General features: G+C 44.3%; 1 protein-coding gene across 6 annotated transcripts in view; it reads right to left on the bottom strand.

Moving 5' to 3' along the window:
- The window catches only part of CTNNA2 (catenin alpha 2), a 459,621-nt gene that overhangs the window by 42,881 nt on the left and 394,534 nt on the right, over nucleotides 1-22,206 (bottom strand). For all 6 annotated transcript variants that reach the window (XM_032224164.1, XM_032224163.1, XM_032224166.1 and 3 more), the window contains 3 exons: nucleotides 19,535-19,648; nucleotides 14,188-14,369; nucleotides 10,988-11,093 (listed from right to left, as the gene is read on the bottom strand). In XM_032224164.1, coding sequence (XP_032080055.1) covers nucleotides 10,988-11,093; nucleotides 14,188-14,369; nucleotides 19,535-19,648 — 402 coding nt within the window. The remainder of the gene's footprint in view (nucleotides 1-10,987; nucleotides 11,094-14,187; nucleotides 14,370-19,534; nucleotides 19,649-22,206) is intronic.

Here is a 22,206-nt window from a genome sequence, read left to right as displayed (position 1 = left end):
ACCCTAAACCTAACCCTAACCCTAACCCTAACCCTTAACCTAACCCTAAAGCTAACCCTAAACCTAACCGTTACCTTAACTTGAATCGGCTTGCTTTCAAAGCGCTATTTAAAGCGCCCTTCTTTCTCCGCGCTCGCTGTTGTCGCCCTGTTGATGACGTCAGCGACGCGGTTTAATCGGGCGCGCTTTAGTCGAGCGCGGTTTTGTCGTGCCACGAAACACAGTCACTTTGCGGTGTCAACTTTGAGGGTTGACACCACGACTGTCGCTTGGTGATTGGTTTCACACACTTACTGTGGCCATCTCATGCGAGGGCATTCGCCGGAGAGCGTCTGAAAGCTGCTTTTTCAAAAGGCAACTGGGTTTTCTTTGTTTTTTTTCTTCGAAGACCTTTCGCTTCTCGTTCGAGAAGCTTCATCGGTTTGTTCTTCATCCGTGCCATGGGCTGTGGCGGCGCAGGGGGTTAGAATGTGGTATGGCAGGCTGAGTCTGCCCGCAGTCCGGAGTTCAATCCTGACTGGCTCGAGGTTGACTCACCTGCCCATCCTTCCGAGGTCAGTAAAATAAGGATCCAGATTGTTGGGGAAAATATGCTGACCCTCTAAACCACTTAGAGAGGGTTGTAAAGCACCGGGAAAGCGATACATAAATCTAAGTGCTATTGCTATTGTGGGAACAAATGAAGCTTCTTGGATGAGAAGTGAAAAGTCTTTATGGGAAAAAACAAAAAACAAAAAAAGTCCAGCTGCCTTTTGAAAAAAACACCGTTGAGACTGTTCTGACCGAGGCTTCCCGAGAGCATGAAGCAAACTCCTTGTCCCAACAAAAACCCCTTTTATTAACTGACTGGGAATTCTTCTCATTCACATCTAGCAAAGTCTTTCAAGGGAGGATTTACAGTCACAGACCTTATCTGGCTTGGAAAGCTGACAGATCGATATCTGCAAAACTTGGCAAGGAGTCTCGGAGAGTCACGAACCAATGAAGTGAATTGTCTCCTGCAAACTCCACTCCCCTTCTGCTCCTCTTTTATTTCCTCTGGGAGGGGCCGTTCATCATCTGGACTTACTCCCAAGTCGACCCCTGTTCTTTAGCTCTTCCCTTCGTCTGGCAGCTCTGTGCATGCGCATACTGGGAACAGGCTCCAGCTGTTCTTCTGCCCCACTGATGTCCGACTCCGAAGGCAGCTGATAACTGTCAGACGGCCCTGGCCCCCTCTCTGCCTCTGACACAGAGCCCTCCTCAGAGCCTTCCCCAGACTCCAGGACTGGCCCAGGTTCCTCCCCAACCTCCTCACTGTGCGAATCTGCTGGCGGGCCACAACAAAGGCAATCATGACCTGGATGATTGAGAAAGTCTATAATCACTGGAGAAAGCAAGTATGCTGGGAAGCGTTAGTGATAAATGGAAACCAGGCCGCCAAAGAACGAAGTAAGATAATCACAAGATGCCAATAGGCGAAGGTAGTAGGAAAGATGAAAAAGGATAAACAGTAGCACAGCGCTACTACCCGAATAAAATGAATTGTAAATCTTTCTTTCACACCACAAAATGATACTTTCGGAACTCAGGAAAGCCAAAGAGGGAGAAACAGAGAAAGCAAGCACCACCACCGTTCGTCATTTACCCGATGAACTGTAAAGCAGACAGGAAAAAAAAATATATTGCTTCCGTCTTCCTCAGGATACGGTTCAGATCGCACATAAAATTCTCCCGGTGCACAATGTGCTATCTTTTATGGTAGGGAACGAGCCACGTTGAAAGGAGAGATTTTCAGCCCAATAACAAACTGCAACCTGGAAAATGGCCATTTTTACTCCACTGGTGGAACGACACCTGTGGCACTCTTTGGACATGCCTTACAAATCAAAACAACACGGCCGCAATTCCGTTTAGCTAAACGGAGTCAGGGCGGCCTGAAGGGCTTTGTCATCCCCGCAGAAACATGGGACGTAATTTATGGGGCAGGTACAGAAGAGAGAGGAAGGCTAGTGATATATAAGCGAAGATACTGCACAGGCAGTCCTTGACTTAATACCAGTTGTGATGGAGCCCCCCTAAAAAGCCACAGGTAGTCCCCGGCTTATGACCAAAATTTCTATTGCTAAGCAAGAGAATTTTGCCCCACTTAACAACCTTTCCTGCCATGGTTGTTCAGCGAATCACTGAAGTTGTTAAGCTGCTAAGCACAGCAGGTAAGTGAATCTGGCTTCCACATTAATTTGGCTTGTCAGAAGGTCACAAAAGGTGGTCACAAGACCCCGGGACACAGCAACCATCCGTTCTGAGCTAGGCCTCCTGAGATCATGAAGCTGACTCCTCGTCTTGATAAAACCCCTTTTATTTAGTTTAAAGTGAATTCCTCTCCAGCAAAGTCCCGGCCAACAGTCTTTCAAGAGATTTCACAACTACAGACCTTGATCAGGCTTGGAGAGCTGCCAGGCCGATATCTTCCAAACGCCACGCTGTAGCAGCAATTACTTGGCAAGATGTCAGGAACAGATCTTCATCCTGATGAATTGAACTCATTATCTCCTGCAAACAACCCTAACCCCTATTTAGTCCCTATGGGAGGGGCCATTCACTATCAACCTGTGCCTTTACTCCCGAGTCAACCCTTGTTCCTTAGCTGTTCCCTTCTACTGGCAGCTCTGTGCATGCGCACATTGGGAACAGGCTCCAGCTGTTCTTCTGCCCCACTGATATCCGACTCTGAAAGCGAGTGATAACTGCTAGACAGTCCTGACCCCTCTCTGCCTCCAACACAGAGCCCTTGTCTGAGCCTTCCCCAGACTCCAGGACTGGCCCAGGTTCCTCCCCAACCTCCTCACTGTCCGAGTCTGCAGCCAGCTCTGCTGGCGGCTGGCAGGCCACAACATCATCATAAATACATACCAGTTGCCAATTGTCTAAATTCTGATCATATGCCTAAAACAACAGGCTAAGGAAGGGACCTTAGAGGTCTTATAGTCCAGAGAAACTGATCCGCACAAACAAGCCAATCTGCGGGATGCAAAACCACTCCCCTTCCGGTCCACAGAAAAACCTCCCTCCATGGAACCGGTCCCTGATGCCCAAAAGATTTGGGGGTGTTGTTCTAGTCCAAGCCTCTTCTCAGGTAAGAAATCTTATACTATTTCAGGCAAGTGGTTGTCAAATCTTTTGTAAAAGACCACAGGATGATGCAACAGTTGTGTGAAAAATGGTCACAGAACACTTTTTTTCACTTTTGAATGGTTGCAAGTCAAGGATTGCCTGTATTTATGACCTGAATTCAAAATTCAGATGGGTGGCACTTTCCCACAACCAGGTAATTGCATTTTGGCCATTCAGCAAGTGGCCTGCATTTAAGGCTGTTTGCAGTGTTGCACAATCATGTGACTGTAATTTATGTGGAGCCGAGGTGGCGCAGTGGTTAAATGCAGCACTGCAGGCTACTGCTAGATCAGCAGTTCAGCGGTTCAAATCTCACCGGCTCAGGGTTGACTCAGCCTTCCATCCTTCCGAGGTGGGTAAAATGAGGACCCGGATTGTTGGGGGCAATATGCTGACTCTCTGTAAACCGCTTAGAGAGGGCTGAAAGCCCTATGAAGCGGTATATAAGTCTACTGCTATTGCTATTGCTATTGCTATTGTTGGGAATTTTTAAAAACAGAGATCAGCATTTGAGTTGTGATGGCACAGTGATTAGAAATGCAGTATTGCAGGCTAACTCACTGCTGACTGCCAGGAGTTCAATCCTGACAAGTTCAAGGTTGAGTCAGCGTTCCGTCCTTTCGAAGTGGGTAAAATGAGGACCCGGATTGTTGGGGATAACAGATTAATAGATTAACAGAGTTGGAAGGGACCTTGTAGGTCATCTAGTCCAACCCCCCCCCAAAAAAAAGCAGGAGGCTCTACAGCATTTCTGACAAATAGCAGTCCAGCCTCTTCTTGAAAGTCTCAAGTGATGAAGCTCCCACAACTTCCAAAGGCAATTTCTGTTCCACTGGTTGATTGGAGAGAATATAAATTTGTCATCTACATATAGTATGTAGCTTGCTCTGTTCTTCTCTGTTCACACTATGGGGTTCTTGATTCTCTTGGAGCTTAGTTGTTTTCTTTGCAAACTTTTCATTACCCAGCTAAGTAAAATCATCAGTGCTACCGATCTTATTGATTACTGTACTGTCACCACTGTACAGTTGATGTCACCTAGTTTGGTAATGAAACATCTGCAAGAAAAACCAAGCTCAGAGAGCACCGAAGAGCCCACAGATAGATATAATGTAGATAGATAGATAGATAGATAGATAGATAGATAGATAGATAGATAGATAGATAGATAGATAGATAGATGATGGATGGATGGATGGATGTGTATATGTGTGAGAGAGAAAGAGAGAGGGAGGGAGGGAGGAGGAGGAGAGGAGAGACTAATGATGTTACCTAGTTGGGTCATGAAATGTCTGCAAGAAAATCACTAAGCTCAGAGAGCACCAGGGACCTCACAATAGTCGTTATCATTCTCCTCCTCTCCTTCACATGCCCCACTCCCTCATAGCACTGATGATGTTACCTAGTTGGGTCATGGAATGTCTGCAAGAAAATCACTAAGCTCAGAGAGCACCAGGGACCCCAGTTCAACCCTGAGCTACAAATATTATCTTGTGTCAATACACGTGCACAGTGCAAGTGGAACACAAGGGCACAAAGGCAATGACCAGATGCAACACAAATATATAGGTTCCTGTTCTGACCCTCCTCCGTCCGGTGATTAACGCCGACACAGGCTTAGAAGTTTGCCACTCTTTATTTACAGCAATTACAATCCTGTTGGCTGAAAGAAAGGTCAACACGACTCACTGGCAAGACCTTGGCAGCAACCCAGACTACCACAGACAAGAGATACAATACGAACAAGAGCTTCTCCAACTTGTTATGAACGGTTGTGTCCTGCAAATTGGCTCCTCCCAAAGTCTCTTCTTATATACTCTCTTGGGAGAAGCCAAGCCACAACTACCTGGGCTTGATTATCTCTTAAGAGTCTGTCTCCGTAACTGTTGCCTCTGTTCCTCCGCCCTTTGTTGCCGGGCGTCAAGACAAACTCCCTTTGATCTTCCCCACTGCTCCCTGCCTCAGGCGCCTCCTGGTGGCCAACCAGCCTCCCTAGTCCCTACTCAGAGTCTGAACCCTGCCCAGGGTCCTCCACATCCTCCATAGCCGACTCATAGGGTTCCTCACTATCGGAGTGCATCGGCAGCTCCAACGGCTCCTGCTGGGCCACAACAGGTTCCTATATGGTGAAGGGGGTGGATGAAATTCCAAACTCTTAAGCCTTTGCCCCTCTAGTTTTAATGAAGTCTTAGAGGAGACAGCTCCTTCCGAGGAAACCTTGCAGCTGAAGTCATTTTTCATGCAAGCAGCAGCAAGCTTATCTGTCGAAACAATATACCTTCCTATCTAGAAGCATAATGAGCTCAAGGTTGGTTTAGGACAAAGGAAGCCAATGAAGGCTGAAGGAAAAATAATGGGAGAAAATTCATCCCACTCTTCAAACTGAAAAATTTACTGCATGAAGTAGAGGACTGTTCTGACCGAGGCTGCCCAAAAGCACGGAGCCGACTCCTCGTCCCAATAAAACCCCATTTATTTAGTTTAAAGTGAGTTCCTTTACAGCAAAGTGCCGGCCAAAAGTCTTCCAAGAGATTTCACCACTACAGACCTTTATCAGGCTTGGAGAGCTGCCAGACCGATATCTTCCAAACGCCACTCTGTAAGAGGCAATACTTGGCAAGAAGTCAGGAACAGATCTTCACCGGAATGAATTGAACTCATTGTCTCCTGCAAACTCCACTCCCCTTTTGCTCCTCTTTATTCCTTATGGGAGGGGTCATTCACCATCCACCTGTGGCTTTACTCCCAAGTCAATCCTTGTTCCTTAGCTGTTCCCTTCATCTGGCAGCTCTGTGCATGCGCCCACTGGGAACAGGCTCCAGCTGTTCTTCTGCCTCACTGATGTCTGACTCCGAAGGCAGCTGATAACTGTCGGACGGCCCTGGCCCCCTCTCTGCCTCCGACAAAGAGCCTTCATCAGAGCCTTCCCCAGACTCCAAGACAGGTTCCTCCCAAACCTCCTCACTGTCCGAATCTGCTGCCAGATTCGCTGGCTGCTGGCGGACCATAACAAGGACTCCTTGTTTTGATTCATTTAGCAACTCGTCGAAATTACAACAGCACTGAAAAAAGTGACATGACCAGTCCTTGCACTTACAACTGTCAGTCACGTGATCAAAATTTGGCAACTGGCATGAATTTATGACAATTGCAGGGTCCTGGAGTCATGTGATCACCATTTGCAAACTTCCCAGTGAGATTCCAATAAGCAAAAGCAATTTGGGAAGCCAGATTCATTTAATGACTGCATAAGTCACATAATTGCTGCAGAGGATTTCTTGACAACCGCAGCAAAAAAAGGTCGTAAAGTCAGGAGTGACTCATTTAACATCCGCCTTGCTTGGCTATGGAAATTCTGGTTCCCAATTGAAGTGGTAAGTTGAGGACTACCTAGAACACGGGTGTCAAACTTGCTGCGTCATGTTGCTGTTATGTGACGTATCGCAATGTTATTTTCCTTTCACAAAGCTGGGGTGGGTGTGGCTTGCACATGATGCATCTCGCCCGCCGGCCACCAGTTTGACACCCTTACCTATCCTGTTTCCCCGAAAATAAGACCTCCCTGGATAAAAAGCCCAATCGGGCTTTTGAGCGCATGCGCTAAAATAAGCCCTCCCCCAAAATATTGCCACACAGCAGCAGCCATGAGGTGACCACGCTCGGCTCCTCCTCCTGCACCTCAAAAACAATAAGACCTCCTTGAAAATAAGGCCAAGTGCTTACTTCGGGGGTCAAAAGAAAATAAGACCCTGTCTTATTTTCGGGGAAACACAGTAGAATAAAGCCAGATGGGCTTCAGTTCAAATCCAGTTGGGCTCTACTACTGATAAAGATAACTGGAAAACATGGAAACATACTTTATGACATTGGTCACTCCTGTTGAGAGTTGTTTGACCCAACTGGGAATAATTTTGTACATTTTCACATCTGGATCATTCTCACCTCAAACAGGAGATGTAAATGAATATTAGAACTGAATATATGATAACAGAGTTGGAGGTCTTCTAGTCCAACCCCCTGCTCAAGCAGAAGACCCTGTATCATTTTAGACAAATGGCTGTTCAGTCTCTTCTTGAAAACCTCCAGTAAGGAGGTTAATCCACGGATTAATTTTTCTCACTGACGGAAATTTCTTCCTAGTTCTAAGTTGGATCTCTCCTTGATTAGTTTCAACCCATCCGTTTTTCGTCCTGCACTCGGATGTTTTGAAGAATAGGTCGACCCCCTCTTCTCTATGACAGCTCCTCAAATACTGGAAGACTGCTATCATGTCTCTCATAGTTCTTGTCTTTTTAACTTTTGAAGAGAATAATAAGAGTTGGAAGTGACCTTGTGGAGGTCTTCTAGTCCAGCCTTCTCCTCAAGCAGGAGACTCTACACCATTCTGGACAAATGGCTGTCCAACCACTTCTTAAAACACTCCGGTGAAGCACCTGTAACTTCTGATGGTAAGCTTTTCCACAAGTTAATTGTGCTCACTTCTCTTTAGTTCCAGGTTGCTTCTAGTTTCCATCCATTGTTGCTAGTCGTGCCTTCTTGTTGTAAGTTGTAAGTTGACCCCCCCTCTTCTCTGTGACTTCCAAATGTCGGAAGACTGCTGTGATGTCACCTCTCGTCCTTCTCTTAGTTAGATTAGATTGCAGTTTCTGCAATCACTCTTCAGAGAACTTAGAAGAAACCAGTAACAAATCTCATAGCCTTTTGGTAGAATAAAATTCACGTGTTCCATTAAAATGTGAGTAAAAAATATGCAGGCGGGCAACCTGCTCCATACATACTGCATATTATTTTTTCTCTCTCTTAAATCAGCCCCCTTGAGAATTCTCTGGGGTAGTTAAGGCTAATCTCCTCTTCCATATATATGATAATGCCAGGAAATCGTCTCTCTCTTTCTCTTCCCATAGTTGCCTCATCTTTCAAGTCCAAATCCCGGAGGTCTTTTTTTTTTCTTTTTTACTTAGCTGCCATTTAGCACAGCCGCATTTATTCCACTCCAGAGATCCTGCATTTGAAATATACTTTGAGATTAAATCCTCCAGAGAGACTACAAAAGCCTCAAATGGAAAGAGAAAATTAAAACTCTCTCCCCCCACTTTGTATCCCTCTTTCTCTTTAGCGCCGTAATTAAAAATGAAACAGCCTATAAAAAAGTTAACGCCACAAAGGGGGTCTCAAAACTTCGATAAAATTTCCCCGGTTTTGAGGCTCTGAGGAAAGACAAATAACCTCAGCGACTTAAAAAAAAAAATCCAACCAGTAATAATGATACTTTCAAAAATTCTGCTGGTACTCCCAGCTCCGCTGAGCAGCTGTTTCTGATTTTTATTTTAGATCACTGACAGGTAGTTATGGGTTCCCTTTGTGATTTGCTTGGTGCTTTTTTTTTAGTGAACTTTTGAGGATATTCCTCAGAACCAACAAAGAAATTGTGGAAACCTTTCATTGCTCAGATTCACTTTTAAACAATCAATTAAATATCAGCAGGTGTGGAAGGTTTGTTTTAAAGACAGAGATGTAGTTAGGATATTGAATGTAGGAGCGGGAATAGTAAAGTGTACAATGGGCCAGAACATGTAGTTGTAGATGAGTAGTTAGAGAGTGCTGACTCATGCATGAGGCAATCTATGCTTTGATTGGTCGCTGTGAGTACAAAGAGGGCGTTTCCCTCTTTTCTCGCCCTTTTTCTCTTTAGCGCGTTCTGTATACCGTTTTAGATTTACCTCATGATGTGTTCCACCTAGGCTTCACAAAATCACGAAGCAGACTCCTTGTCCTGACGAAACCCCCTTTTATGAAGCTCATGTGAATTCCTCTCATTCGCATCCAGCAAAGTCCCGGCAAACAGCTTTTCAAGGGTGAATTAACAACCACAGACCTTATCAGGCTTGGAGGGCTGCCAGGCTGATATCTTCCAAACACAACAGCTGTACAAGAAAATACTTGGCAATGAATCTCTGAGAGTCATGAACAAATCTTCACATTAATTAACCGAACTAATTGTCTCCTGCAAACTCCACTCCCCTTTCGCTCCTCTTTATTCCCTCTGGGAGGGGCCATTCACCATCCACCTGTGTCTTTAATCCCGAGTCGGCCCTTGTTCCTTAGCTGTTCCCTTCTCCTGACAGCTCTGCGCATGCGCACACTGGGAACAGGCTCCAGCTGTTCTTCTGCCGTACTGATCTCCAACTCCGAAGGCAGCTGATAACTGTCGGGCGGCCCTGGCCCCATCTCTGCCTCCGACGCAGAGCCCTCATCAGAGACTTCCCCAGACTCCAGGACTGGCCCAGGTTCCTCCCCAACCTCCTCGCTGTCTGAGTATGCCGCCAGCTCTGCTGTTCCTGATTATCTTGCTTGCTACAAGTATAAATGTTAAATATATTTATTTCTCTAAAACTACAAGTTCACGTCAGTGTCTTTGACTTCATTCGGATAGCTGCTGCGAAATTCCCTGACCATTGTCCTTTTTCAAACCATAAATTCAAAATTTTCACTGTTGGCTGAAGCTTCCCCATTATTTATATACCCAGGTTTAATTGCAAGTTTGGGTTACAGGAAACCTAACAATGGCAGGTCAGGAAATTCAGCATATAAAAGCCATTGGCTCCATGGGTGTAAATAGAATGAGAAATATAGGTTCGAATCCCTAGGACAGGTCTCCTGTGTGAGCAGGGGGTTGGACTAGATGACCTTTAAGGGCCCTTCTGACAGGCAAGTTCAATGGGGAAGCCAGATTCATTTAACAACCATGGTATTACTTTACCAACCTCTGTGATTCACTTAAAAAACTTTCTGTGGCCAGAAAGATTGTTAAATGAGGCATTTACGATTCATGTTGCTAAGCAAGACAGTTGTTAAATGCCTCATTTAACAACTGTCTTGCTTAGCAACATAAATCTGAAGACTTAATTGCTGCCATATGTCAAGGACTACCTACCGGTACAACTCTCCTTGATGTAATCCTAATAAGTGTTGTGGCTCGCAAGATTCGGACAGTGAGGAGGTTGGGGAGGAACCTGGGCCAGTCCTGGAGTCTGGGGAAGGCTCCGATGAAGGCTCTGTGTCGGAGGCAGAGAGGGGGCCAGAGCCGTATCTATCAGCTGCCTTCCGAGTCAGACATCAGTGGGGCAGAAGAACAGCTGGAGCCTGTTCCCAGTGTGTGCATGTGCAGAGTTGCCAGAGGAAGGGAAGAGCTAAAGAACAGGGGTCGACTTGGGAGTAAGGCCACAGGTGGACGATGAATGTCCCCTCCCAGAGGAAATAAAAGAGGAGCGAAAGGGGAGTGGAGTTTGCAGGAGACAATGAGTTCGCTTCATTGGTTCGTGACTCTCCGAGACTCCTTGCCAAGTTTTGCAGAGATCAGCCTGGCAGCTCTCCAAGCCAGATAAGGTCTGTGATTGTAAATCCTCCCTTGAAAGACGTTGATGGATGTGAATGAGCAGAATGCACAGTCAATTAATAAAAGGCGTTTTTATCGGGACAAAGAGTTTGCTTCCTGCTCTTGGGAAGCCTCAGTCAGACCAATAAGGTGGGGGGAAAAAAATTCATGGCCCACCCTCAATCAGGTACCATGAAAATATTTAGGAACTATAACTCCCAGAATTCTCAGAGGCAACCTAGCCAATTAGCATACTAATTGGAAATTCAGGATTCACACACATTCCCTCTCCCTGTGTTTGCGTTGTTTCTATTATATATACACAGCACCTTTGCTAAGGAAAACTGCTTTAATCAGAAAGAAACACATTCCAATTCCATACACGCAATCATGACGTTGGGCAGAAACGGTTCGCTCGGCTGCTCAGGATCATCTCGAGAGCAGCTCTGAAATTACCTGATCGGCAACCGCCCGCGCCAGTTTGTCCATTCTGGAACCGGCTTCTGCTATTTTCTTGGCGGCATTTATGACATCGGAGGTATTCTTCAGTGGTCCTTTGCCCCTAGAAGATACAAGGGGAGAGCCGTTGACTGAATGCTTGGGAACAAAGCAATGGAAATGAATTTGAACGGGAATACGTTATCTGGTCAAGTGCGATCCTTTATTTATTTAGTTTGTCAAACATGTACGAGATAACAGGTTTAAGTATAAACATGGACACAGGAAATGGGGACGAATAAATGGGGGACCGTAGGACAGGGACAGAAGGCACGCTGGTGCGCTTTACGGACCTCTTAGGAATGGGATGAGGTCCATGGTAGACAGTTTGAGGTTGAAGCTATGGGGGGGTTTGAGGATGTAACAATGGAGTTGGGTAGAGCATTCCAGGCGTTGACCACTCTGTTGCTGAAGTCGTATTTTCTGCAATAGATTTTGGAATGGTTTATCCTGAGTTTGTATCGATTGTTTGCCTGTGTATTATTGTGGTTGAAGCTGAAGTAGTCGTTGGCAGGTAGGATGTTGTAGCAGACAACTTTGTGTACTACACTTAGGTCAGACCTTAATCAGCATAGTTCTGGGTTGTCCAAGCCCAAAATTTTGAGCCTGGTGGCGCAAGGGATTCTATTGTTAGCAGAGGAGTGGAGGACTCTTCTTGTGAAGTACCTCTGGATTTGCTCGATTGATTAGACACACAAGGAATTTGTCTCCAGTACAGAAGCATTCAGTGTACATGCAAAACAACACTAATAACAAAAATAAATTATTACATTTAAATGAATAAATAAAGCTAAATTGCTCTGGGAGTTTAGAATTCAAACAGACAGACAGACACCTGCCACTTAGCATTCCAGACTTAACATTTGTTGATAAGCAAGACAAAAAAAAAAGATGGATAGTGGTCGTGTCCTTGGAAAGGACTTGATAGGTAGTCAGCTGGGATGATGGGCCTGGGGGTAGGGAAGAAAGGCCCTTCTCAATGGCTCCCTGTCAGGCAAATGCTTCGGGGGAAAGTGCCAGCATCATAGAGAGGACGGGAAAGAGGAGAGGGAAGGGAGAGGGGCAAGGATGATGGGCATGGGAGTAGGGGGAAGAAAGGCCCCTGTCAATGGCTCCCTGACAGACAAATGCTTCGATGTCTATAAATCCCTGGGCAATGCCATGTTATCAGCTAGTTCCTCTATAAAAGTGCATCAACGCTTTCATTTTTGTTTTTCATATTCTTGCAGAACTGCGGGATGATTGTTTCCCCAATTTAGTACACCATGCTCTTTAAACTACTTATTAGAGTATAGGTTAGGAGATTTTGGGGCGGGGGGGGGGGGGCTGAGGGAGGCAGTGTAGATCTACAGCTACTCCAAAATGCTTTGCCAGCAGTTTGGTCTCATTTTTGCCTCCGAGCTCCTGAACTTAATTGTAGATGCATTTTTAAAAGTGTTCATTAAGAGGGTATTCCTGGAGGAAATGCAAAAGAGCGAAAGGGCTCAGCGTCCCCCCCCTCCTCCCTCCCCCCCCCCCCCCGGGCTCCCCAAGCTGGATTTAATGTAAAATTGGCCAGATCCAATCCGGAAATAGATCAGAGTTCAGCATGGACATAAAAGAAGGCAGCTTTACACTTGCACAAAATTGAACATTGTCAATTGTTAAAATGCTGGTTGGGTTTCAGATTTTTATTATTATTATTATACAATTGTATCACAGCGGCCAGTTGTTTCGCCGGATTTGGCATTGATTACTAGTCGGGCCCCACCCAGGGGCCTAGGACGTCGTAACGTATTTTCGTAATATGCGTGCGGATCCAAGCAGTGCGGCTTTTTGCATTTGACTGATGGTGATTTTGTCAATTTTTAACTGTTTTAAATGCAATTCCAGTGCTTTTGGAATAGCACCCAGTGTGCCAATTACCACTGGAATTACCACTGCTGGTTTGTGCCATAATCGTTGAATTTTGATTTTTAAGTCCTTGTATTTCATGATTTTTTCATATTCCTTCTTGTTGACCCTGCTATCACCTGGTATTGCGATGTCTATGATTGTAACCTTATTTTTCTCAACCAGTGTGATGTCTGGTGTATTATGCGCCAGTATTTTGTCCGTTTGTATACGGAAATCCCACAAGATCTTGACCATCTGATTTTCGGTGACTTTTTCAGGCTGATGTTCCCGCCAGTTTGTTGTTTTAATATTATAATTTTTGCACAAATTCCAGTGGATCATTTGTGCTACTGAATAGTGGCGCAATTTATAATCAGTCTGCGCGATTTTTTTACAGCAGCTGAGTATGTGATCAACAGTTTCATCAGCTTCTTTGCAAAGTCTGCATTTGGCATCATCAGAAGATTTTTCGATTTTGGCCTTAATGGCCTTAATTATTATCATTATTGTTGTTGTTGTTCTTATTTATTTTTGTAATTGCTCATTTGGCTGTTCGGCTAATTTGTTTATTAGATCTTTATTACATCATTAATATTTTATAAGTAGCTCAAGGTGATGAACATACATATCATTCTTTCTGCCTCCGATTTTCCCTAAAGCAACCCTGTAAGGTGAGTTGGGCTGAGAGAGAGTGACTGGCCTACAGTCAGCTTTGTGCCTAAAGTGGGACTAGAACTCACTGTCTCCTGGTGATTGTCCCAAAGTTGAGTTTTGTGCCTGAGATAGGACTAGAACTCACCATCTCCTGGTGATTTGCCCAATGGGACCCAGCTGGTCTTCATGCCAAGAAATTTCTTAAGTTCTTCTTGAAGACATTTTGCTTCTCATCTAAGACGCTTCTTCAGTTTTTCTTGAAAACTTTTTGCATCTCATCCAAGAAAGTTCTTCAGTTCTTGAGGAGGTTTCGCTTCTCATCCAAGAAGCATCTTCAGTTCTTCTTGAAGACGTTTTGCTTCTCATCCAAGATGCTTCTTCAGTTCTTCTTGAAGATGTTTTGCTTCTCATCCAAGAAGCTTCTTCAGTTCTTCCTGAAAATGTTTTGCATCTCAGTTCTTCAGTTCTTCTGAAGAAGTTTCTTAGATGAGAAGCAAAATGTTTTCAAAGAAAAAGTCCAAGAAAGTCCAGTTGACTTTGGAACAGAACCTTTGGGACAAACGTGATCTGGGTGACTGAGAATCTCCATAGACAACCCTCACAAGGACAAACTTCACTGATGGACCTACCTGGTGAAGTCCGTCATCTCCATCATGATCATGCACATCTGTTTGGCCAGGACAATGATGTCATTCCCGCTGTCATCCCATTTGGCCACCTCGGCATCCAGCTTGCTCTTTTCTTGATGGAATATCTCTACCTGCTCAGCTATTTTCGCCTTCTCCTCCTGAGGAAGCTGAGCCATGATGGCCTGTATTAAACCACACAGAATCATGTAATTTTAAGACCTGTCAAGATTGCAAACTTTTGAGTTAGCTTCTCACTTTGCAGAGTTTGTTGCAGCAATCATATCCAGAAAGCACACACAAGTAGCTGATTCAGCAGGATTTATTAACTTTTCTTTATATATAATATAACACGTGAAGTAAATATACAATACCAAAAAGCATGTTTTTCAATGTGGTAGTAAATACAAGTAAAAACCAAGCAGAGGAGAGAACAATTTCAGTTCAGAGCAGCAGACTAGTTTTAGAGCTTTTCACAGACTCAGAGCTACAGAGCTAAACCACGCCCAGGCTCCTAGCTGTCTCCTTGTTGCTCACACAGCAAACACTGTTTCAGTTTCCAAACAGTTCCAATTGGCTGACCTGTTACCATATCTATCCAAACAGTCTCTATTGGCTGACCGGTTGCCATGTCTATTCCAGTCTATGAACATACCACTCCGACACTCACCACTTCCCCTAAGTAGGAAAATCATTTAAAAATGCAATGTTATCCATTCTGGCCTTCATTTGAATCCAATTATTTGTGCTTTAGCTTCTGCTAATGAGACACCCTTCCAGATTAGGGATCTCCAAGCTTGGCAACTTTAAGATTTGTGGGCTTCAACACTGAGGAATTCTGGGACTTGAAGTCCACAAATGTTAATGTCGCCAAGTTTGGGAGACCTCTGATTTAGATCACCGATACTAACTGACCAACTTTCTCAGAGATGGACCAGTCACTGTACCAGTGTTAGCTTCGTCTTTTTTTTCCCTGAACTTTGTGACAAACAAGTAACAAACAGTCTACCTTAAAAATGAAATATCATTGCAGAATCTTTCATGGGTCACAGACTACTTCATTAACTACTAGAAAGGGGAAAAACAGCTCAAAAATTCAGTATAATTATAATATAGTAACAGATGGCCCTAATTTGGCTAGCGAGCTGGATCATAGTGAAAATCTGCACAGAACTGGATCATCAAACCCTGCCACTGATGCCACAAGAAAACTCTGAAATTTTGGAAGCCGTTTGTGAACTTGTGGTTAAATACAATAACAGGCTCTTAACAGAGGGCTTTGAAAATGAGCCTTGTTCTTGGGATTACCTGATACCTTTCTTTTTAGTGATAGATGGCGGGTCGACTTAGCAATAGCAATAGCAGTTAGACTTATATACCGCTTCATAGGGCTTTCAGCCCTCTCTAAGCGGTTTACAGAGTCAGCATATTGCCCCCAACAACAATCCGGGTCCTCATTTTACCCACCTCGGAAGGATGGAAGGCTGAGTCAACCCTGAGCCGGTGAGATTTGAACCGCCGAACTGCAGAACTGCAGTCAGCTGAAGTAGCCTGCAGTGCTGCATTTAACCACTGCGCCACCTCGGCTCTTGATTGATAGACAATAGATTTCTACAACGGTAAATTTCTTTTCACGTAACATAGCATTTTTAGTCATTATAGATGGGAAATTTATAACTACTTGTAGCTCTGTTATGCAACAGGGGGAGAAGGCATCAGATATTTGAGTTATTCTTTTCTTAGCATTCAACCAGGATTTTATGTTTAATGTTAATATTAATAATATATTTGTTATTTGTTCTTGTACTCGTATTTTTTTAATATATATATATTTTCTACATGTTCTTTGGTTTTGGTAGTCAAAGTTTTTCTTCTTCTTTCTGTTTTGTAATGTAACTTTGGAGAAAGATTTAAAAACAATTATTTTTTTAAAAAAAAGAAAACTCCCATATGTTCATTTCTTGATAGAAAAATGTGTACTGTACAAGATAACTTTTCTAGAGGAATTTGAAAAGAGTTTCAATGGATATCACCATTAAAGTGATTCTGAGACCAACCGTAAACACAAAAATTCCATTTTATTTCAAACTTTTTTTGAAGACGATGCTGCAAGAAAACAGCAAAACAGTAATAATTACTTTTGAAGATCAAAATTTCAGCCCTGATTCCTAAACTGAAAGTATATTTAGCTCCAGGGTTGTTTCCCATTGCTTGGTACATTTAATGGAGTGTGACATAGATTTAAGTCTCATTACATTTTTTCTTGTTTATGTCAGTTTCAATCAGCTATTGCTTCTCTCTACATATTCTTAAAATGCTCTTGGCTTTTTTTTAAAAAAAAAATCACAATTGACCTTTTCCAGAACCAGAATTTGGAGGGGGAAAGAAGGTTATCTTGAATCGGGAGATGAGAAAAATGAAGAAAACGTGAAAGCTTATCAAATTAGAATTCAGCGTCTGAGTTTTAATTAGGTCTTATCAAAGTAGCTCAGGAGTCTGAAATGTTAATGTGCAAATGCATCACAACAACAACAACAGCTTCCCCTATAAAAGGGCACAGAAATTGAGCCTCTTCTTTGCATCTCAAAAACAAAAACCTGGAGCGCTGTTTTATGAACCTAAAGTTTATTTGCATCTCTTAAGATTGTGCATATTTATTTGGGTGTCTGTGTGTGTGCGTGCACAATGAGTCTTACTGATATGTGGTATGATGCTAACTTAGGCTAACTTTTGCTTTAATGCTTTATTTTTCCCCAAAGAATGTTTTCTCTTTTTTCTTACGGTGGTCTATGCAGTGTATAAATTCCCATTTTATTTACTTCTAATCCACAATAAATGTGGAGTCGTTAAACAACAAATAATTCCTATGGAGTGGTGTGTTACCACCACATGTGCCTTCCAGTTATACAGAAGAAGAATTATTTTACCGGAGAATATTTCTAGGACTCGTAAGCAACCACTCTGAACATAAAATGCAGATTTTGTTGGGCAAACTAATAGCCAGCTGGCACAGCCATGTTTTCAGGTCCTCGTGGAAGGCCAAAAGTTTAGGGGCAGATCTCACCTTGAGGGACACAAGGTTCCAGAAGGTGGGAGTCTTTGCAGAGAAGACTCTTCTCCTGGACGTCGCCAGCCAGAATTCCTTGACCGATGGAGGTCATGGCATACCCCTTCCGCTAGAATGGGTGGGCAGGCCAGTTCCCTTTGGGTGAGATGGTTCCTCAGATACCTTGCCCCATGCCATGCAGGGCTTTGAAGGTGATAACCAATGTCTTGAATTGGAGACTGTACCACCTGTGCTGGCAGAAGGGGCACACTGTGGGACAAGAGGTGGGATTGAAAAACGTTAGCAACTGTCTAGTTGCTTTGTGGGCATGGCTTACTCGGCCTCCTGCACCATGGCGGGGTGGGGAGGGGGCTTTGCCCTCCCCAAGCTCTTGGGGTGTTTTTTTGAGCCTCCAGGAGGGTGAAAACGGCCTCCCAAGGGCTCCGGAGGCCGGAAATGGGCCTGTTTCTGGACTTCCGGAACTTCCAGGACGCCCATTTTTTTGCTCTCCCGGAGCCTCTGCGCAGGCCCTGCACTTACCTGGCATGATGAATGGGTCATGTGGAGACTCCTGGGAGGGGTGGAGTGGGGTGGGCGGGGCCAGCCAGTGCTTGGAACTACCAGTTTGGGGAACTGGATGTTACATTAACATCCAGTTCGCCCGAACCGGTCCGAACCGGCTGAAATCCCACCCCTGTATGGGTCCCATCCAGTTCTGGAGACCTCAGTTCAAAAAAGGAACAAAAAAGAAACTTAAAAAAAGGAATCAATAAATGTGAGTGACTCCAGAGATGGACAACACAAATGGCACACAGTCTGAGAGACAAAAGATACTAAGAGAGATGGGAGGAGATGAATATGTACAGTCTGGAGAACAGAAGGGAAAGGGAGGGACATGACTGAAACATTTAAATATATTAACAAAACTCTGGTTGAAATTCAGTTTGTTAGGATGGTGGAGCTTCTTAAACAAAATGTATACCATCCTGCAAGTATGGTTGGTTTAAGCAGAAGAAAGGTAAAGGTTCCCCTCGCACATATATGCTAGTCGTTCCTGACTCTAGGGGGCGTTGCTCATCTCCGTTTCAAAGCCGAAGAGCCAGCGCTGTCTAAAGACGTCTCCATGGTCATGTGGCCGGCATGACTAAATGCCGAAGGCTCACAGAACGCTGTTCCCTTCCCACCAAAGGTGGTTCCTATTTTTCTACTTGCATTTTTTTTACCTGCTTTTGAACTGCTAGGTTGGCAGAAGCTGGGACAAATAATGGGAGCTCACTCCGTTACACGGCGCTAGGGATTCTAACCGTTGAACTGTCGACTTTTCTGATCGACTGAGCCACCGTGTCCCATTAACAGAAGAAAAGGTAGGTTTAATTTTAAGGATTACTATCAAAGGTTTGTACAATGAAATGGCCCACAATCCCATTTCTGGGTGGTTTTAGCGACTGAAAATTCCACTTAGGTATTTTTAAATTTCAGATGTCATAGGAAACAATCGTATCAATTCAGTTGTGGTTTTGAGGAACACGAGATGTGCAGAGTGTTTCAATCTTCTTTCAGAAAAAACTTTCTATCCTGCTTAGAGATTTTGATATCGGTGATTAATAGAGTACAAGCACCATGATATTTTGCATGTTAAAATTGGGACACCGCGTCTTCTCCATTAATCATAAGGTTTAGGAACCTGATCTTTTTCTTAATTTTTCGATAGGAAGAGTGAAATTCCTCGGAGCTTTGACAAATTTATCAGATTAGGTGTTTTTTTAAAAAAAAAAAATAAGAAAAAAATTAGCATAAATCTTGGGTCATGAAAAAGGAACTATCAACAGATTTTTTTAAAAAAATATTTTGCACAAACTTCTCCCATCATCCCCTCTTGTGTGTCAAACAAAGAAATGGCTGTCTGTAAAGTTTCCTAACGATGCCGTAACTGATTCATAATAATCAAGCCAATGTTTTAATACAAAAACCAGTGATTTATTAACAGCTTCATTAGGCAAGATATATTCGCAGCCATTTCTTTGCTTTGTTTATCTGCTTCTGAACTTTGCCCCTGTTCCTTTCCTCCCCTCAGTCTGTGTCATAAATCATATTACCCAATAGATACACCCATTTCAAACCAGCTACTGTAATCTGAGATCCAGCTCCGCCGACTATGGAGCGTTGACATTAACTCAGTTCTTGAGAACTCAAAATGGAACTTCACGCTTGGTAGCCATCCTAAGCTTTATATTCTCCAAACTGGTTTGCAGAAGCAGACAAATTGGAAGAGATATTAATGCACTGCTTAGATTGTAAACTCACCCGTGCACTTTGGCCAGCAATAAGCTGATCGTCTTCGGTTTGAACGCTTGTTCTACTCCGAACATCATAATCTTCCTGTTCGAAATCAGAATCGTCCTCTAACTCTTCGGGAGTCTGGATTTTAGGGCAGAAAGGAAGGGAAAATGAGAAGGAAGGAAGGAAGGAAGGAAGGAAGGAAGGAGAGAGGGAGCAAAAGGAAGGAAGGGAGGGAGGGAGGGAGGGAGAAAGATGGTGTGAAAAAGAAGAGAAGGGAAGAAGAGAAGTTGTGTGGGAAGGGAGGGACGAAGAGAAGGAAGCAAGCAAGCAAGCAAGCAAGTAAGGGAAGGAAGAAAATGAGAGAGATTTTATGGGCAGAAGGGAATGAAGGAAAAAAGGAAGAGGAAGAAGGAAGAAAGGAGAGGTTATATAGGAAGGAAGAGAGGGAAGGAGGGAGGGAGGGAGAGAGATTTTATGGGCAGAAGAGAAGGAAAAAAGGAAGGAAGGGAAGAAGGAAGAAAGGAGAAGTTGTATAGGAAGGAAAGGAGGGAGAGGGAGAGATTTTATGTGCAGAAAGGAAGGAAGGAAAAGAGGAAGGGGAAGAAGGAAGAAAGGAGAGGTTATATAGGAAGGAAGGGAGGGAGATTTTATGGGCAGAAGAGGAGGAAGGAAAAAAGGAAGGAAGGAAGGAAAGAAGGAAGGGGAAGAAGGAAGAAAGGAGAGGTTATATAGGAAGGAAGGGAGGGAGAGAGATTTTATGGGCAGAAGAGAAGGAAGGAAAAAAGGAAGGAAGGAAGGAAAGAAGGAAGGGGAAGAAGGAAGAAAGGATAGGTTGTATAGGTAGGAAAGAAGCAAGGAAAAAAGGAAGGAAGGAAGAAAAAAACAGACGACAAACTTACAAAGGATACAAATGAAGTCTAGTGATTGCTCTGTTCGTGTTTTTTCAACCACCTGCCCAGAAAATGTTGTTTTGTCTTCATTTTAAATTAACTTGTCGGCAAAGGCAGGCAGGACCCCAAATTGAATTGTCCACAAAAAAATGAAGCTGTTCCAAACCTGCTTTCCCCCCCCAGCAGCATTAATCATCACCTGGCTGTGATTTCTCTTAAGCCTGTTAACAGAGGGAAGGTGCATTGGGCAAAGGAACAGTCCTAGGACGGCATTTCCCGCTTGGAATGTGATATTTCAAAATAATTGTATTTCTTCTCTGGAAGGGACAAAAAAAAAAGACCCACGAGACAAGATGCTGAACCGATTGCACCGTCCTTCAAGAATTTATAGAAATACCCTGCGAAAAGGGCTCGGGGATGGGGAGAAGACCAGTCTACCCTTCTTTCTCTAAACTGGACACAAGTCTGAAGTGTGATCTGAGTAATTGTTAATAGCAGGGGTGGGATTGAAATTTTTTTAGCAAGGGCGTCTCTGCCTGGTTGCTGGGTGGGTGTGGCCAAGAGGGGCGTGGCCTAGTCAGCTCCCTGCACCACAGCGGAGGGGGGTGTTTTTACCCTCCCCAGGCTCCAGCCTCCGGGAGGGCGAAAACTGCCTCCCCTGGGCTTGGGAGACCCTCCGGAGGCTGGAAACAGAAGGCCCATTTACGGACTTCCGGGAGGTCTATTTTTCGCCCTCTCTAGGCTCTGGAGTCTTTCTATGAGTCTCCGGGAGGGTGAAAACGGCCTCCCCCTGGTTCCAGAGACTGGAAACAGGCCTGTTTGTGGACTTCCGGAACTTCCGGGAGGCCCGTTGTGCGCCCTCTGAGAGCCTCTGCGCAGGCCCTGCACTTACTTGGCATCCAAAACGGGCTGCGTGGAGACTCCTGGGAGAGGAGGGGTGTGTGGGGTCAGCCAGTCCTTGCAACTACCGTTTCAGCGAACCAGATTAAAATTAACATGCGGTTCACCCGAACCGGTCTGAACCAGCTGAATCCCACCCCTGGTTAATAGCCTGATGACAAGACTTGATCACGAAAGTAACCTTGGATTGTGAGTGTGTGGAGAAGATTGTTACACCCACTATGTGTGCTTGCCAAAATAAGGAGAACTTCCCTTGTATTCTTTTGGTCTTTTCACACTTTCATTTCTCCATTTTTCAAATACTTTCTTTAGGATTTTAGAGCTGAGATGGGTAGAAAATGGTTCGTTTATAGCTGATTGTACAGGGAAACAGTTCTTGCAACGGACCCTACAAATAAAGGAAAGGCACCAGGGCCCCAGTTTGAATTAGAGGTTAAGGCACCAGGCTAGAAACCAGTTCTAGTCCTGCCTTAGGCATGAAAGTCAGCTGGGTGACTTTGGGTCAATCACCGGGAGACTGGGAATTATAGTCGCACCTTAGTCGTGAAAGACATCTGGACAATTTTGGGCCAATCACCAGGAGATGGTGAATTCTAGTCTTTCCTTAGACATGAAAGCTGGCTGGGTGACTTGGGACCAATCACCAGGAGACAGTGAGTTCTAGTCCTACCTTAGGCATGAAAGTCAGCTGGGTGACTTTGGGTCAATCACCAGGAGACTGGGAATTATAGTCGCACCTTAGTCGTGAAAGACAGCTGGATAATTTTGGGCCAATCACCAGGAGATGGTGAATTCTAGTCTTTCCTTAGACATGAAAGCTGGCTGGGTGACTTTGGGCCAATCACTAGGAGACTGTGAGTTCTAGTCCTACCTTAGGCATGAAAGTCAGCTGGGTGACTTTAGGCC

This window comes from Thamnophis elegans, chromosome 9 (genome assembly GCF_009769535.1).
Source record: "Thamnophis elegans isolate rThaEle1 chromosome 9, rThaEle1.pri, whole genome shotgun sequence".
Taxonomy (NCBI): Eukaryota; Metazoa; Chordata; class Lepidosauria; order Squamata; family Colubridae; genus Thamnophis; species Thamnophis elegans.
The sequence above is the reverse complement of the archived record's forward strand: the minus strand, read 5'-3'. Positions and strand labels throughout refer to the sequence as shown.